General features: G+C 36.3%; 1 protein-coding gene across 5 annotated transcripts in view; it reads left to right on the forward strand.

The window, feature by feature from the left end:
* The window catches only part of SLC26A7 (solute carrier family 26 member 7), a 175,213-nt gene that overhangs the window by 135,656 nt on the left and 22,292 nt on the right, over positions 1–17,265 (forward strand). For all 5 annotated transcript variants that reach the window (XM_034668291.1, XM_034668293.1, XM_019796849.2 and 2 more), the window contains exons 10-14: positions 2,932–3,009; positions 4,038–4,133; positions 10,426–10,532; positions 11,565–11,631; positions 15,384–15,521. In XM_034668291.1, coding sequence (XP_034524182.1) covers positions 2,932–3,009; positions 4,038–4,133; positions 10,426–10,532; positions 11,565–11,631; positions 15,384–15,521 — 486 coding nt within the window. The remainder of the gene's footprint in view (positions 1–2,931; positions 3,010–4,037; positions 4,134–10,425; positions 10,533–11,564; positions 11,632–15,383; positions 15,522–17,265) is intronic.

Here is a 17,265-nt window from a genome sequence, read left to right on the forward strand (position 1 = left end):
AGATTTTAGAGCAAAAAAAAAAAATTGTCTCTAGCCATTTAGCTAGTATGATGTGGAAAGAGTTGAAGAAGAATAAAATACCTAGACAGTGTTTGCCCTGTGCATAACCAGGGGTGTGAACAATTTTCATTACTGGTTAACAATATAAGCCAACCTGAAACTTATTAAGAAGAGGATACTTCAGTGGCATTTGTTTTCTGAAGTTTGAAAGAAAGTAACAAGGGGGGGGCGCCTGGGTGGCACAGTTGGTTGAGTGTCCAGCTCTTGGTTTTGGCTTGGGTCCTGATCTCAGGGTCATGAGATTGATCCCTGCATCAGGCTCTGCACTTAGCAGAGAGTCTGCTTGAGATTCTCTTTCTCTTTCTCTCTCTCTCTCCCTGTGCACCACCCCTGCCCCCATTCTCTCTCACTCTCTCTCAAATAAATAAATCTTAAAAAAAAAAAAAAAAGGAACAAGGTTCTCTCTTGGTGGCAGCTTGCCTTTAAAATGTTTCTCTTGGTAGATCAGAAATATATAAAAAGCAGCATTTCATATGCAAAATAACAGATATTCAGAAACTGGGTAAAACTTGACAATATAGTTTGAATGTGTTATTCCAGAAAGCTGAAGTTAGAGATGTCTGTGATAGCACTGCAAATATCTGCTCTCTGTTCAACCTCTTTGCACAGTTACCGAGTTGGCCATCTATGAATGATGACTTGGACTGCATGATCTCAAAGATTTTTTTACAAATCTACATTTCAGCATCTGGGGGTGTTGATTGTGGACACAATGAATGTCAGTATTTTGAGAGCTTTGAGGGCAGAAACTATTATATTATTGATCTCTATGCCTGAGGAGTAGATACACTGGGCAGAACTGATAAAGATTTCTTGTCCAATCAGATACACTTATCTTTAGAGCTAGGGCATCAGCAGGATTGATGCAAGTGCATTGAAAGATTTAAGCCATTTGCTTATATGGTGTATTTCATTATAGATCGAAGGTAAATATTAGAGAAAATTAATTATCAATAATTAATAAAATAATAATAAATTAATATTAAATATTAGAGAAAAGCCCAAACGTAGTTGTAATTTACTGTTTTTAAATAGAATTATTTACTTTGGTTGTAATTTCTATAACAGCTTCAATGTATTATATTTAGGAACCTTAAAAGACATTTGGCTTTATGGATCCCAGTTTGGCTCATAATCCGTATGATTTCTAATTCCCAAGCTCTACGACCTTGGGCAAGTCACTTTGCCTCCCTGTGCTCAAACCCTTCCAAAGGAGTTTAGCTGTAGCTGTCCAAAGTTCATATCTGCAGCTAAGATTAAGAGTTTATTTTCAAGTACACTGTAAGTGTATTGACTGAAGAGTCCCACAAAAGGGGGTACATGCCATTCATTATCCTTTGTCATGAAATAAATAAACCTTAGCATTCGGTATCCTTTTCTTCCCATAAACATACTTCAGTTTTAACTGAGCTATCTGAATGAATCCTACGATCAGCTGCTCTCTGACACTGCCCAGTGTAATGTCAGACATATTTTGTTGTTTAAAAATTCTCACGTAAAATCACCAGTTATTCCTAAATGATCACCGTAACAGTTTGGTATACTATGACTTGTTTTATGAGTGATTTTTGTTCCCTAATGACTTGTTTCCCACAGAAGGATTTTTTTCTTCTTATATGCTGGGGAGTACTGGAGATGAGTTCCACTAAATATGAAAGGAAACTGTGCCTACTTTCACTCAGCTTAATGGTTTTGAATTTCATCTATGCTGTTGCATATATCAATAGTCTGTTCTTTTATTTTTATTGCTGAGTGATAGTCTGTTGTATGGATGTACCACAATTTGCTTATTTATTAACCAAGTGGTGGACATTTCAGTTATAGTTTTTGGTGTTTATGAATAAAGATGCTGTAACTATTTACATATAGGTATTTGCATGGGCATATGTTTTCCTTTCTCTTAGATGGTTCTGGGACACATATAGGTGTATGCATAACTTCATGAGAAACTGTCAAACTCCTTTCAAAGTGGTGGTACTCTACTGCGTCCTCCCCAGCAATGTCACTCCCGTTGCTTTGCGTCCATGCCAATCCTTGGTATTGATTGTTTGTCCATAATACTTATTTTTAATTTTAGCCACCTACTAGATCCTGATTCCCTTGCTATCTCCATAATGATATTCTGGGCATCTTTGTGGTCCTGTGAAAGCCCTCTTTCTCTTGTGAGGCTGACAGTTTAGCCAAATGTTTTTACTAAGTCATGCACATTTGCTTATGTGGAATCAGGTTCTCCATCAAGTGGAGCCCGGCTAGGAGTCAGGTGTTCTGAATTGCCTTTTGTCAGCAGGTTGATTTGGTTGGAACATGATACTAATGGCTCTTCAGGATTAATAAAGTTAAGTCTACTTCACTGCGGAGACTGCTCCTATAATCCCATATAACTGCTTCATCCTAGAACCCTTCCAAACAAAGAACTCCAAAGAGAGTAAATGCTTCAGTGGAAATTTTTCATCAGTGGAGAAAACCCCTAAGCTGCATAGTCAGTTATTATTCAAACAACTCGCTAGGAAATGAGGAGAGTCAAGCTGAACAACAACAGGCTAACGGACTTCTAATTGAAATGTCACTTTCACTATTAAACAAAAAAAGCCATTGCTGTGATGTGTGATAAAAGTTGATAGTGTCCTATTTCTTTGTGTGGAATTGCTTTTCTCCCATCACTGACTTAATTTGATTGCACCAGTTTGTCAGCTGTCATGTTTGGGTTCCCTGAGCTGCAAAATATAGATAATGGTAGTCTATGCAATTTAGCAATCATGCACCAACATTTGGTCTCTTATAATCAAGATGAACTAAGACTTTTATTTCCCCCTATAACTTTGGAATAGTAAAGTTCAAGTCTTCCTTTTTCATCTGTCTTGTATTTTACAGGTGGCTTGTTTAATATCTTGCATTCTTGTCCTGATAGTCATCTATGCAGTAGGACCTTTGCTTTACTGGCTGCCCATGGTACAGTAGTACTTTTTCATTATCTACTTTTTAACTTTACTTTTAATGAAATCATTGTATATTAAAATGTCTTAGAAGAGTAGCCTTAATGGCCCGGCATCTGAAAACCATGTGACAGAAGTAATGATTGAATGGAGGGGGGTGGACAGAGACCACATTTGATGGGGGAGGAATGGGAAGGGACCATGGCTGTTTTCTGTTCTTAGGCTCATGTGTAAAAATGGCATTGTGGAATTAGAATTGATCTGTGCTTGTTTGGAGGGTGGAACTGGGCAATCTCTGGTATAAAAAGCAGACTTTGGAAGAATGTTGTCAGAACTTGGACTGTTAGAAAAATGTGTGCAGAGCAAAAGAGTAGGGAACAAAATACATCTTGCCATCCTTGATATCTCTATACAAAGTGACTCAGAACACCAGTGTGCTTTTCATAAACCTGGGGCACCAAAGTGACCCAAGTAAGATCCTGGTCTTCAGAGAGCCAGAGACCATCTCAATCCTGTCCTGTTCTAATTCTTCATTCATATAGTGAAAAATCAGTCATTTCCACAGCGGGATTTTATAATAATCAAGTTTACTTTTCAAGAGAGATATATATATCCTCATGTGAAACCAGATAATTGGTTTCGAAGGCAATTATGAAGAAATATATAATGTAAATATTTAATTCTTTTGTAACAAACTTCAGATGGCAGTGGATAATTATTATAAAGCTAAGAGGACATCCAGCTTTATAAAATGCACCCTTATAATTCATTACTTTTCTTTTTTTCTTTCTTGTGTTTTACAATGGCATAAATTTTACACTGTGATTTTCTAGAATTGATATTATATATTATATTATATTATATTCCTAAAGTACAATAATAGGTTAGTTCTAAACAAAATGAATATTACTTTAGTCTTTTAAAAGATGATTGCTTTTCTCTAGTAAGTACTTGAAAAACAAACAAAGACTTAAAAATACCTTGGTCCTTTTAAATTCAGATTAAAATCTTTATCTTCTTCATCAACTTATTTCTTATTTGTAGTGTGTTCTTGCAAGTATTATTGTCGTGGGACTGAAGGGAATGCTAATACAGTTTCGGGACCTAAAAAAATATTGGAATGTGGATAAAATCGACTGGGTGAGTAGAAATTTGACCTGGAATTTCCCTCTTTGGCTTTAACATGTATTGCAAAATCAACTTTAATATTTTTATTTGCAGAAAATAGTTTTTGCCATTTGAGACTTGTGCACTTTATAAACTACCATTTTTTCCCCCAAACTCGTAATAAAGGCATTAAAATATAAAATGTCTTTATAAGAAACAAATGGAATTTTGTCAAATTTTGACTGGTGTTGATTGAGAACTTTTAATGAAATGCTAGCTAACTTGAATGGATTGGGGATTCTCAGTATCCATTATGAATTGATTCTGGAAATGAAGCACACACTAATAGGACACATATGAAAAACCACCATTAATTGCTAAGAAATATGTTGCATTAATATAGGTTGAACATCTTAACAGTGATCATATTCCTTCTAAATATAAAGTCTCATGAATTTAGTTTTAAAGGGGTTACACTGAGAGGAGCGTTATGTTAATAGGATGTTGCCAGCAAGAGATTAAATTTTACTGTATTATTTGTGCTGGTGCCTATTTTCATAATACTTCTCCCAAGGCTCAGTATTACTTTACCAAAGTACAAGGCTGGGTGCCATAGTTCCCTATGCAGAGATAAATAAAGAACTGCTTGTCCCCTCCAGACACTTACATTTGTGTAGGAAGCAGACATAGAAACACCAACTTATTATGCAAGGCATGACACAATATGACCTGGAAGCAGGAGTACAAACTAAGTTGGGGGGAAGAAAATGAAGGCTGGAGCATTTAATTTGGACTGGGTCCATATGAAAGAGTCTGACAGCAGAGCTGAAATGTGAACTGAGAGTTGAAGCAACAGTATTTGATAGGCAGGCCAAAGGGTTAAAATTAGCCAGACTCATGGAAGATCATGACTTTTTTAAGGTGATATATGGGAGGTAGCACATGGAAATAGGGAAACTAGAGGATGCAGACTTACTGAACAAGCCATTTGATAACCCTGTGATTAAGGTATTTCTACGAACTCACTAGTTACATAAGAGGGAGCATGTTACCATATTGGAAGGGGAGTGATGTCAGGGAAGGCTTCTTCCAGGAAATGATGGGTGCAACATGTAGTGTGAGGGTGGGAGTAGTAACAGATGGGGTTGCAAAAGTTTAGAATGAGTGGGACTCAGAAAGGCCTCATGTCCTGTAAAGAAGACTAGACTTCATCCTGAAGGCAGTGAGACATCACCAAAGGGAGAAATGGGAATAAGATTTATGTATTAGAACAGTCGCTTGAGTAATTTGGGGAAGATGGATGAAACTGCTTTAGTAAGTCAGCTAAGTAAGTGAGGAAGGCCTGGAACACAACAGAGACCAGGAGGTTCAAGAGGAAGAAATAGAGTTGAAAAATATTTAAGAGATTGCATTAATTTGTCCCCACCACCAATTCATCATATAAAGTGCATCAGTCTAGAACTACTTTTAAGTTTCTGGTTAGGAATATCACTGCAGGAAGATGATGTCATTCAGTTATAGAACATAGAAGATAGTTTAAGTGCATTTAGTGGTTAGCTTTAGTTAGTTTTTTTTTTCTCTTAAATACAGGTTCTCATTCCTGAGTTACTTATTTCAATTCATCCCTTTGTTTTCTGTATGTCATCATCAAGTAGTTTTTCAAGAAAGGCTTATGTGTTTTATATTCCCTGAGCTGCTGATGGTAAAAATATCTACATGTCATTTTGGTTTTTTTTCTTTCCATACTAGAAGGAGGTTACTGGCTGAGTCTAAAATGATTTCCCACGGGACTTTTTAGACTTGGCACTATCTTCAGGTATTGAGGGATGAGACAGAAATCACAGGTCAACATGATTTTTTTTGTTATTTTATGTGAATTAGTTTTTCTGCATGGATGTTCAGTGAAGTTCTTTCTTGCCTGTGATGTCTGGTAATATTATCAGAATATTTCTTGTGGTCGAACACCCAGTATCAAGTTTCTATGAGAGTGATGTATCCTTTTGATTTCAGAATTAAGGATTATATACAAAATTTCTTCTAATACATCTCTGTGTATTCTTTCAAATCTGTATGTTCTTTTAATGAATTTTGTATTTGTTGACTTTATTTTGTCTTTCTTTGTATCTATACATTTTCCCATGCTTATTTTTGGGAACATGTGTGTGGTTTTTCTGAACTATTTACTGTATCTCTGTTATGGATTTCTAGTTATGATTATCTCTCTCTCTCTTTCTTTCTAGCTTTAAGTATGACCTTTGTATCTCTATAATGTTTTTATTTCCATCCATGTCCTTTCTTAAATTCTCCCAGCTTATTTTTAAAAATCTCTTTCAGTTTTCCTTTTTTTAAATATAGTTTTTCTTCTTTGAATCTTCACATCTATTTTTGAGGGTTTGTGTGTATGTGGGAGGTTATATTGCCTATTACATGTCTAAACCTACCTCTGTCTCTGTTTTGTTACTTTGTTTCCCTCCCCATTTCTATAAATAAGTCGCTTGATGATTCTTCTATGATTATAATGCATTTTTAGTGGACCCAGCTATTTGCTGAAAAGTAATGTGGGGAGGGCAGAAGGTAGGAAGTAAGCAGAGCAGCCCACAGCTCTGATTTAGGTATATCATCAGATTTGTCCCTTGTTGAAACAAAGCCTCACAATCACAGGCTCTTTTGTGACCTGACACTTGCTGTCTTCTCTCCCTCCTTCCTGTTGCTTCACCTCTGTCAGTCTCCTTCGGTTAGGAAGTTAGGTTGTAAGTGATACAACTGGCATTTCATTTTAATGCTTTTCTTTCTATGGTATAAAATAGATATCATATGGGTACATTTCCTTCATCTCTGGTGGCCCACCATTGCCCCAAGAACTTAGAACTCTTATCAGAGAATTATTATATAGAATTCTTAAAACTGTGACATTCATGAAGAAATCTGTAATTGATTGAAATTTGAGGGTAAATGTGTTGGCTTCCAGTGTCGTCCTTGATCTCTTGCAGATTTTCACAGTATTTGGCAAATCTACACCATATTTTGTAGTTAGGAGTTATGACCATGTTCTTGTTTCATTGAAGCTGGGTTTTCCTCCCTATATATTCGTTTGTTGTATTGTTTTGGATGGATTTCAACAGAAGGCAGTAGAGTAAAAGTGCCTTTAATATCCCGTCTAAATCTATATTTAAAAAGATAATCCTGGCAGCAGTATAGCAAATGGCTTGCACTGCTGATAACAACAGCAGGTAATTAAGTAGGAGGCTGTCAGAATAGTCTGAGCAAGCCATAGTAAGGTATGAACTAGGGTGTTCTCAATGAATTGAGGAGAGGGTATGGTTGAGATATTTTTTTTATTAAAAATTGATAGGAAATGATTGGAAAAGTAGGTGAGAAGAGAGAAATAATAAATATGATCCCACAGGTTCTGATTGTAGTGTCTTAAAGAATATTAGTATTATAACTGAAAGAGAACATTGAAGGAATGGGAGACTTTGGGGTGAAGTTAATAAGTTTGCATTTGAGTTTGAAGGTATTGGTAGACAGTTTGAAAAATGGTTTAATAGCTCAGAATTGGTAGCCTCCTATATAGAGATGATAGTTAAAATTTTGGAGTAAATAGTACATTGTGGGCAAAAACTATGGTTGAGAAAGGTGACACGAATGTAACAGATGCATTATGGTTGAATGAGACATTGGGTTTAGCTTGACAAAGCTTCCTAAGGTTGAAGTGGACAGGTGTTTCTTAGTTGCTAAGGAATTCAACAGTGAGAAGCCATGGATGATTGGGATACAAGCTCGGGATAGCATTTATAGTAAGAATATTGCACAGACTTTTTTGGATATAGGTTATATTACTCAGTAGACAGAATATGTCCAGATTACTCAATAGATAGAATATACCTAAAATATCATGGAAGTGAAGTTACCAAAGATGTGTATATATGTAAAATAATTTGAAAGTTGAAAGTTTAAAAAAATTATGTGAGCAGTCATCACATGAAAAGTTAGAAATTTTTATTTCTTTAAATTGTTTATAGTTTAATAATGATTCCACTTTGAGCTGTAGATCAAAACCCTGTCTGAGGTAATGAGGAAATAGGAATCCAAAATGGAGGCCACGGGCTCAGAGCTGAGTTTGAGTAACTGAACAGTGGGATTAGAATTCACATCTACAGAAATATAATAATGTATATCAATCACCAGAACAGATCGGGAAGAGGTGAAGTGATTGAGTAGCTGCACAACTGTGTAAGGGTTTATATGTTTATCTGTTTCCTACTTGAGGTCAGCTTTGGGGTTAGCTTGTATTTAGGGGCTGTGAGTGTTAATAGAGGAGGGATCAAGTGGGAACACATAATGAAAAAAATAGGAGCCTGGGAGTTAACTAATTTCTTATAACTGTGACAACCAACATTTGGATCTTTAATAGAAATTGTTACAGAATAGTGTTGGGACTTACTTTAACCAATGGAATTGTTTACTGGTCTATGTTGTTAATTTACATTTGATATTTTTTTTTCAAAGCTATAAATGTAGCCCCAGGAAATAACTAAGCATTGTGAACCCAACTTACAATAGATGATGTTGTGGGAGAGTAAATATGCTTTAAAAATAGAACCAGATGGTACCAAAATTTTTGGTTGCTCTGATGAATCATGGCCTCTGGGCTCTGTGGTTTTTTTTTTTTTAAATGGCAGGGACCAGGATCCTCAGTTCCCTATGCTATATTGAATCATGGAGGTCGGCCATGAAGAATTGGACTTTTAAGCTTTTGGTGAGGTCTTATTCTGCCACACCCAGGCGGGTCAGTCAGCATTAAGAGATGAGTAAGAAACAAAGCAATCATGGCAAGTTGAAGTAATGATCAAAAACTTGCAGCCTTATTTTGTATGTGATGGAGCATAATGTAATACACTAGGGAGGAAAAATTACACTGTATACATATAAAAGACTCAAATGATTGTCTTTTCACCTGAATAGAGGAAAAACATCTCTGTGTCTAACCTATGAGATGACAGGCTGAGGATGATGTCATAATAAGTCCTAACTTAGCATTACATTTCTTGGTGATGGATCTGAACACGAGAACACTTAAAATATATTTTCTCTTTTTACTCCAGAATGTTTGTTTCTTCTGTATCAAAAGGAATTTTATAGATAAAAATCCCTCCATTTGCTTCCAAGAGTTTAGCTTTTCAAAATAGCCCATCATGAAGAACCACTCAAGCTCCATTTAGATAAATAATACAAAGGAGAAGCATTTTGAGTAAAAAATGCTATTTAGAAACTTTCACTTCAAACTTGTCTCACCCCGCCCCACAAAAATCTGTGCTATCTTCAGATTATAGAGAAGTTTCTAACTTTTTCATTTGCATATGAAATTGAATTAGTTTGTTGAAGATGTTTTAAAGTTCTAATATAGCCATCGGGACAGAAAGAAATCAACTTAGAATTGTATGCGTAGGTAAAGTAGTGCAAATAATTTGGGGGAAGAGAGCTTAAACATTTTGTTGGTCTGCATTTGATAAATGCAGGATATTGTGTTTAGAAAATATGACTTTCTGGATTTCACAAATTATTTTGCTTTTAAAGATCTTTTTTTTTTTGCTAGTAATACACTTAGAAATGTCAACTATAATACAATATTTTATGATAGATTGTCATTTCAGGTGGTGGACAAAACTGTAATAATGTTGGAATTCCAACTAAAGGAGAAAAAGAATTTTCTTGCCATCTTTTGAAATATTCCCAAGGCCTAAGTTGGCCCAGATTTTTCAGCTTTCACAATTTCATAAGAAGTTTTCCCTTCCAAATAAAATTACAACAATCTCTATAGTGGCTGATCTAAGAGTGGCATCGGTAGTGTTAGATTCAGTCATTTTAACCATTAGGCTTTGAGGGTCTTATGTAGTAATAAACTACATTAGTTCTTTGTATAGCAATCCTAGAAATTGTGGGGAATGACCAATTACAATTGCTTGTAATGTTATTACGTTAAATGAGAAAACAGTGGAAAATTATGGCATGCTTTTGAACTATACACATCAACTAACTATTTGCAGATCTGAAAGAAAGTGTTGTTGGGGATTGAACTAAGGGCTGGCAGTTTCTAGAAATGAAAGAATGTGTCTTTTCCCCACCTTTGGTGCTGGGAGTCCAAAGGGACCAGGATTTGTTTCTCCGTTCCCGGGCTTCTGTTTACCACTTTTTAAATAATCTATTCTTGGTGAGAGATTTGGTCACAGGAATGTTGTAGAATAAGATTGTGAGGACTTTAACAATCATGACAAAGATGAGAATTATCAAAGGGCTCGCATCTTGTTTCCTGTTTCTCTTTCAGGGCATCTGGGTCAGTACATATGTATTTACAATATGCTTTGCTGCCAATGTGGGGCTGCTGTTCGGTGTGGTCTGTACCATAGCTATTGTAATCGGTCGCTTCCCAAGGTAAGATCTAACTTAAATGCTGTCTATTTTGACACAGCAGAAACATCAGTGGTATTAGCAGCTACTTTTATTTCTGTGGAATATTTAGGGCTACTGTCATGTTTTAGTTGGAATCAGAGAATTAGAGATGAAAAGAAAAGGTTCATCGACATATGATCTATAACAGTATTGTCTTAATGAGGAGAAATACCTTGTCCACACTATAAAGTATAATATATAAACTCTATCAAAGTAAATAAATTAACCTATAGCTATACACTGTGTCACAGAATTGTTTTTTTTTTTTAATCAGGTGATGGGGATATATTTTCCAATGGCTACATAAAATCTAATCATTTAGAAAATTAAATAACCAGTATGTTTAATTTTTCAGAAGCCAGATTTATATATCTATATAAATTTCTTCCAGATAATTTTTTGAAGAACTCTAGATAATTTATTGAAGATTTCTACTGAACGTCTGTAAACCATTCCCCTATTTTGACCAGTGCTTTTTCTACTTTCTGAGTGTTCATCATCTGATAATGCTTCTATTCATGTCTCATTCTTCCCTTGAAATTTTCTGTGAAATAACATACTTCAAAAAATTTTAAGTTTTACTTCTATAGATTCTATGAAGAGATTTCTGTAGAAATCTACCTGTGTAGACTCATCAGTGTCTGGTCCTATCTTGCCATTGATTCCCTCTTTCCTTCTTTTTGCCCTGAACCAAGATCTTCCCAAACACTATATATTTTCTTAAAACTCTTTTTGCCAGTCTACCTCTTGTGGCTTGGACATATGGGGCTCTGGGAACCAAGATGAGGTAAATTATATTTATTAATCTCTTAGATGTCTCCAGTGTTACTTTCTATTCCCAAGGATCCCAGAGAAACACAGATTTACCAATGTTTTATGAACAAATGGAATATAGGATTTTAACCATTGCGGATATGTTCTAATTGTTAAAATAAAATAACATCCTTTTTACATTTCTTTGTTAATGTAGTGATTAGGAAATGCCATTTTATTTTTTATCTGATTGAATTCTAGGGCAAAGACTCTGAGTATAAAAACCATGAAAGAAATGGAATTGAGGGTGAAGATAGAAACCGATGGCGTAAGTTTAGTTTCTTTTCCTTTGTGTAATTCTTGTAGTTCAGCTTGTTTTAAGGTATCATAAGTAGATAAGGTATGATTTTAAAGACATAATAATTTTATTTTTAATTAGCATGAACTTTCAGTGGTATATGTAACCACCATCCATGTGCAATGGACATGCAACAAATCAACAGCACAACAACAAAAAAATCTTATGTTAGCATTCAGCTAAGATGATAGCATGGTTCATAGAACTACAGCTCATAGTGGAATCATGGTCCAGATTACTTCAGGCATTTGGAAACCTCTTTTCCATTCACTAAGTTACATAAAATAGTCAAACTAAACAAATAGTCTATTCTGAATTAAATGATGTAAGAAGATAGGGAATAGGGAAAGGAATAAAGCAAGGTTGTATCATGGTATGCTTTTATTTATTTTTTTAACAGAGTCAATGAGATTGTATTATTAACAGAGGGTAATTAAGTCCACTGGTTATGGAATGCCAGTAGGATTGGTTTCTTTCACAGTGGGCACCTTTTTAAGGAAACAGCTTATGGAAATTGTCTTGCCCTGTCCATGCTTAGACAGGCCAGTTGTGTCTGAGTTCTAGTTTCTTATTCTGAAGAATGACCAAAGCAAGTTTAAAGTGAGGGAAAAAAATAATTGACTTAAATATCTTACCAATTAAAAAAAATTGGCTTCACTTTGAACCAGCTTTGTAAATGTTTGGCTGACCATTTTTTTCTCTATTTATCATATTTACTTGTTTCAGTACCTCATGATTGCCTTCAGAACAAAGAGAACTGGCCTCCCACCAGAAGGACCAGTTGTCAGGGTATTTCTGAGTAGATTGGGAGTAGGAAGCAGCACCAGGAGTCCTTCTGTGACACCCAGGGAAATGGCGCACGTGTTTACACATGCACTTGTGTGTGGCTGTGTGTATGTGTTTAAATTGAAGAATAATTAGCATATGCTACTGTATTAGATTCAGGTATACAGCATAGCAATTCAATATTATATACATTATCACTTGTGTTTTTAATAAGTGTGAAAAAGTTTGCTTCATAGAGAGCTACTAGAATCCAGAACACTAAGAGTGTCTCAGACTCAAGTTTTCCACCAGTGATGCCCTTCTTTTCTTTCTTTAAATTTTCCACGAGAATTAAGTGCTCACACAAAGTCCCAGGCTGGCTCTTGGGCCCCTCAAGGCCTCTGTGTATCCACCCTACACAAACAGCTCTGCACGTTAGCCTTGACTTTCATAGCTTTGAAAGAGAATTCCACTTGGAACATTTTTCAGCTTAAAGACTATTCAGAAGATAAATTCTATCTAATCTGTTCTTTCTCTTCAGGCTAAACATGTGGGCATGTGAATGAGGGAAGACAGAAATGCCAGAATTCTTCCATGTCTTTAAACACTGGTTCTGGTTTAGTCACATACCTGAATAATAACTGCATCACATGGAAATCTTTATTTTATTAGAACATTACACTTCACTAATCATTTAATGTTTTGTATTAAAAATAAAGGGAGGGGCGCCTGGGTGGCACAGCGGTTGAGCATCTGCCTTCGGCTCAGGGCGTGATCCCGGCGTTCTGGGATCGACCCAGATCAGGCTCCTCCGCTATGAGCCTGCTTCTTCCTCTCCTACTCCCCCTGCTTGTGTTCCCTCTCTCGCTGGCTGTGTCTATCTCTGTCAAATAAATTAAATAAAATCTTTTAAAAAAAAAAAAGGGAAAGAAAGCTCAGAGCAAGATTTGAACATGAGCTGTTAGGTGGAGTTTTTAGCCAACTTCAAGCATGGCAGGGGTCTGCCAATTCCCTCCTCAGTTCATGCCCTCCCACCTTCTTCACGTGAAACACACATCCTCAGTATGGGAGACCTCTTTTGGGGTGAATTCAACCCCATTGAGAATTTCTTTTCTGACACAATTTGAATCTTTATTCCTAAACAAATGCCTGTTTGTTTAAAAAAAAATTAACTTTTAAACAACATATTGGCCCAAGCATGTGGTATGATTGGTGGGTTCGTCTTAGATGTGGGCTTCTTTTTTTTTTTAAGATTTTATTTTTTTATTTGACAGAACAGAGAGAGAGAGAGAGAACATGCAGGGGGAGTACCAGAGGTAGGGGGAGAAGCAGGCTCTCCACTGAGCAGGGAGCCCAATGTGGGTCTCCATCCCAGGACCCTGGGATCATGACTTGAGCCGAAGGCAGATGCTTAACCAGCTGAGCCACCTGCTTCTGATGTGGGGCTTTATGATAACTAAATATGACAGGTCCAAGAATTGTTTCATTTTTTGTTTGTAAGAGATTTATTCTTCTTTAAAAAGTTTAATTCCAGTGAGTTAACATACAGTGTTATATTAGTTTCAGGTGTACAATATAGTGATTCAGCAATTCCATACATCACCTGGTGCTTATCACAAGTGCCCTCCGTAATCCCTATCACCTGTTTAACCCAACCCTCTACCCTCCTCCCCTCTGGTAGCCATCAGTTTCTTCTCTATTATTAAGAGTCTGTTTCTTGATTTGTCTTTCTCTGTAAGAAGTTTACTCTTGATTAAAAGTTAATTTGATAACTTAAGGTTTTTGTTTTCTGGAATTGTTTATTCATAGCAAATCTCACTTTCTAGAGTTTAATTAGTTATGTAGCCATAGAAACATTTTGAGATTACGTAGTTAAAAAAAATGTTTCTACTTTAAGAGATGAAGAAGCTGGGGGAGCCTGGGTGGCTCAGTTAAGTGCCTGCCTTTGGCTCAGGTCATGATCCCAGGATCAAGCCCTGCATCAGGCTCCCTGCTCAGTGGGGATTCTGCTTCTCCCTCTGCTTGTGCTCTGTCAAATAAATAAAATGTTTAAAAAAATACGAGGAAGCTGAGAGTAATACCTAATATTTTCTTTCTTTTATCTTTCTTTTCTCTGTCTGTATGCTTCACTATTCCCTGGGTTTCCTCTTCTATGCAAGTACTAAAGCCTGAAGGAGTATGCTTTATTTAGTTGGTAAGGAGTTATTTCATAGAAATTGCCATCCTTTCCATTTCTAGGTCAGACTCTTGTCCCAAAGATCATGGAGAGCATGATTTCAGTTGCATACCAACAATTGGTGCCAGGAAGACCTGGGCAGTGGCCAAAGCAGGCCGTTTTGTTTGGAAGCTTTTTCTTCTCCTTTCCTGCATCTCTTACCTGCATCCCGGCAATCCAGTGTAACCTAGGCCTGCCCAAAGTGAAACTACATTCCCCATACTACCTCTTGGTTTCTTTCTCCTATTTAGAACTATCAGTCACTCGTAAGATTATAATTCTAGCCAAAAGAAAGTTAGTCATTATGAGGTAAATGACTGAGAGTTGACCCTTTAGGACATGCTTTCATTGAAAAAATGCTAATGGCCCAGTGAATAAATTTTTGATTTCTAGATTGTATGAAAGAGGTACTTTTGGGAGGACAGGGCTTCCTGGTACTTTTTGGATATCCTAGGGTGTTGCCCTCTCCAAATCAGTAGGGATAAGGGCCACTTTCTGAAAAGATGCAGACTCATCTCATAGTTGTTAATGTTTCCTAGTAAAGAGGAAGTACGTATTTTTTCCCAAGAACCATGATAGTATAGTAAGTTCTCCAAATAAGTTTTAATAATGACAACCTTGGCTAAGAGATTGCTTCATCACTGAGTGACATTTGGATTTGTAAGATATAGACTCTTTGGATAGAGTTACCCTCTTTTATTTCATTCAGAACTCTGAATTTATTCCTATTCTCCTCCAAAAGGAAACCCTGCAGCAGGTGAAAATTATCTCAATAAACAATCCACTTGTTTTCCTGAATGTAAAGAAGTTTCATACTGATCTAATGAACATAATCCAAAAGGAAAATGCAAGCAACCAGCTACTGGATGATGTCAGCAAGGTAGGATCAGCTAGTTCATGATTACAATAATGAACTACAAATATCCTTATATCATGATACTAAGATATGAATCATGAAATATAATACATTATAAGAGTGCTTGGAAACGTCTCCCTCAGCAAAGCCTTCTATTGTATTATACTTTCATTTGGTTCTTGTAATTAGTTTTTGGGTAATCACTCATTCATTCATTCATTCATTCATTCATTCATTCATTCAGCATTTATCTAGTGGACATGTGTACTAGGTACTATAACCCTGAAAAGAATAAATAAGACAAATCATTTAGCTTAAAGGACCTTTTTACCAAGAGAAAGAAGAGTCAGATCCAAATCTAAAAGACATAGAATATGATAAATGACTTCAGAGAAGCATAAACTGTTGCCATCATTATAACATTATTATAAAAAAAAACAACCTAGCATTCTTTATCTCCACATTATCTTCATTAACAGAGACATCAAATGTGCTTCGGGTTCACTTTATGTAAATAAGCTATCTGTGATTATCTGAATCCTTAAGCCCGTAAGCATGGACTTTGGAGCTAAGCTGCCTGGGTTTGCTGTTGATGATCTGTGGCAACTTAACTGAGTTTTTAAACCTTTTGTGATTAAATTTCCTGATCTATAATCAGGATGATTAAATGAGTTAAAATATGCAAGGCAGTCAGAATATTGTCTGGCCTACTCAATACTATAAAATCTTAACTAATTTTGTTATTTTGATTGAGTGCAAGTAGTACCGTCTCCATGAAGCTTTCTGTGACTACTTCAGATTACAAAGGTCTCTTTCTCTTGTATCCGTGAGTGTCTATTATCCCCAGTCGCTCAAGTACATAGGAAGTATTGACTCTCTCAATTCTAGCATCTCAGGAGCTGTCCAGTAACGCATTCCTGTTCCTTGCAGCTTTATGCTTCTATCTTAGGGCCTCATATCCACACCACAGAGGCCCTAAACCCAGGATCAGATATATTATTTACTGGGCACAGTGAAAAATGAAAATGTGAGGTCCCTTGTTTAACAATTATTGAGAATTTCAAGATGGCATTCACAGAGCATTAAACCAAGTAGGGGACCGTTCCAAGCATGGGAACCTGTATGACTACACAGGTTGCATGCCTACAAGACTGGTCCTGCCTGTATATCTCCAGCCCTGCCTTTTCCCCTAACTCTTTAGGGTGTCATTTTCAGCAGATTATTAGGAACCCCACCTGTGATTTTGGGTTGAGAAGAACTTGCGCTCATGCCAAAGATGGACGTACATTCCTAGTTGTTCAAGTTGGATACAAGTCTTCTTTCTTTTACAAAGCCATGCTTAATTCATAGTAATGTTTAGCTCTGTTATGAGATAGGCAGGTTCTTGTGGCTGACGTAAACTCACAACTACCATGCACAATAATATTGTGGGAAATTTTGTCCACAGTTCCAAATAACCGAATTAACCGGTAGGAAACGTGTAGTCTTATTTTACCAAAATACAAGTTTACTTCTTGAAATGGTATGCTTCTTTGTAGGCTTTATCATGTCTAATAGAGTATCTGACATGAGTATTCTTATCACCAGTTATTTATTGATAGCTGATAGTATTTTCCTTAGCATTTTCCTGCAAGACTAAGGTTATTCCAACGGGTGTTCAGAAATTGAAAATTGGCCTATGGTTTCTCTCGTAGCATATCAAGTCAGAAGTAAATCTCATTAATGGAGCCTTCTGGGAGGAGGTTCCACATATATGATTCCACCTACT

This window comes from Ailuropoda melanoleuca, chromosome 9, assembly GCF_002007445.2.
Source record: "Ailuropoda melanoleuca isolate Jingjing chromosome 9, ASM200744v2, whole genome shotgun sequence".
Taxonomy (NCBI): Eukaryota; Metazoa; Chordata; class Mammalia; order Carnivora; family Ursidae; genus Ailuropoda; species Ailuropoda melanoleuca.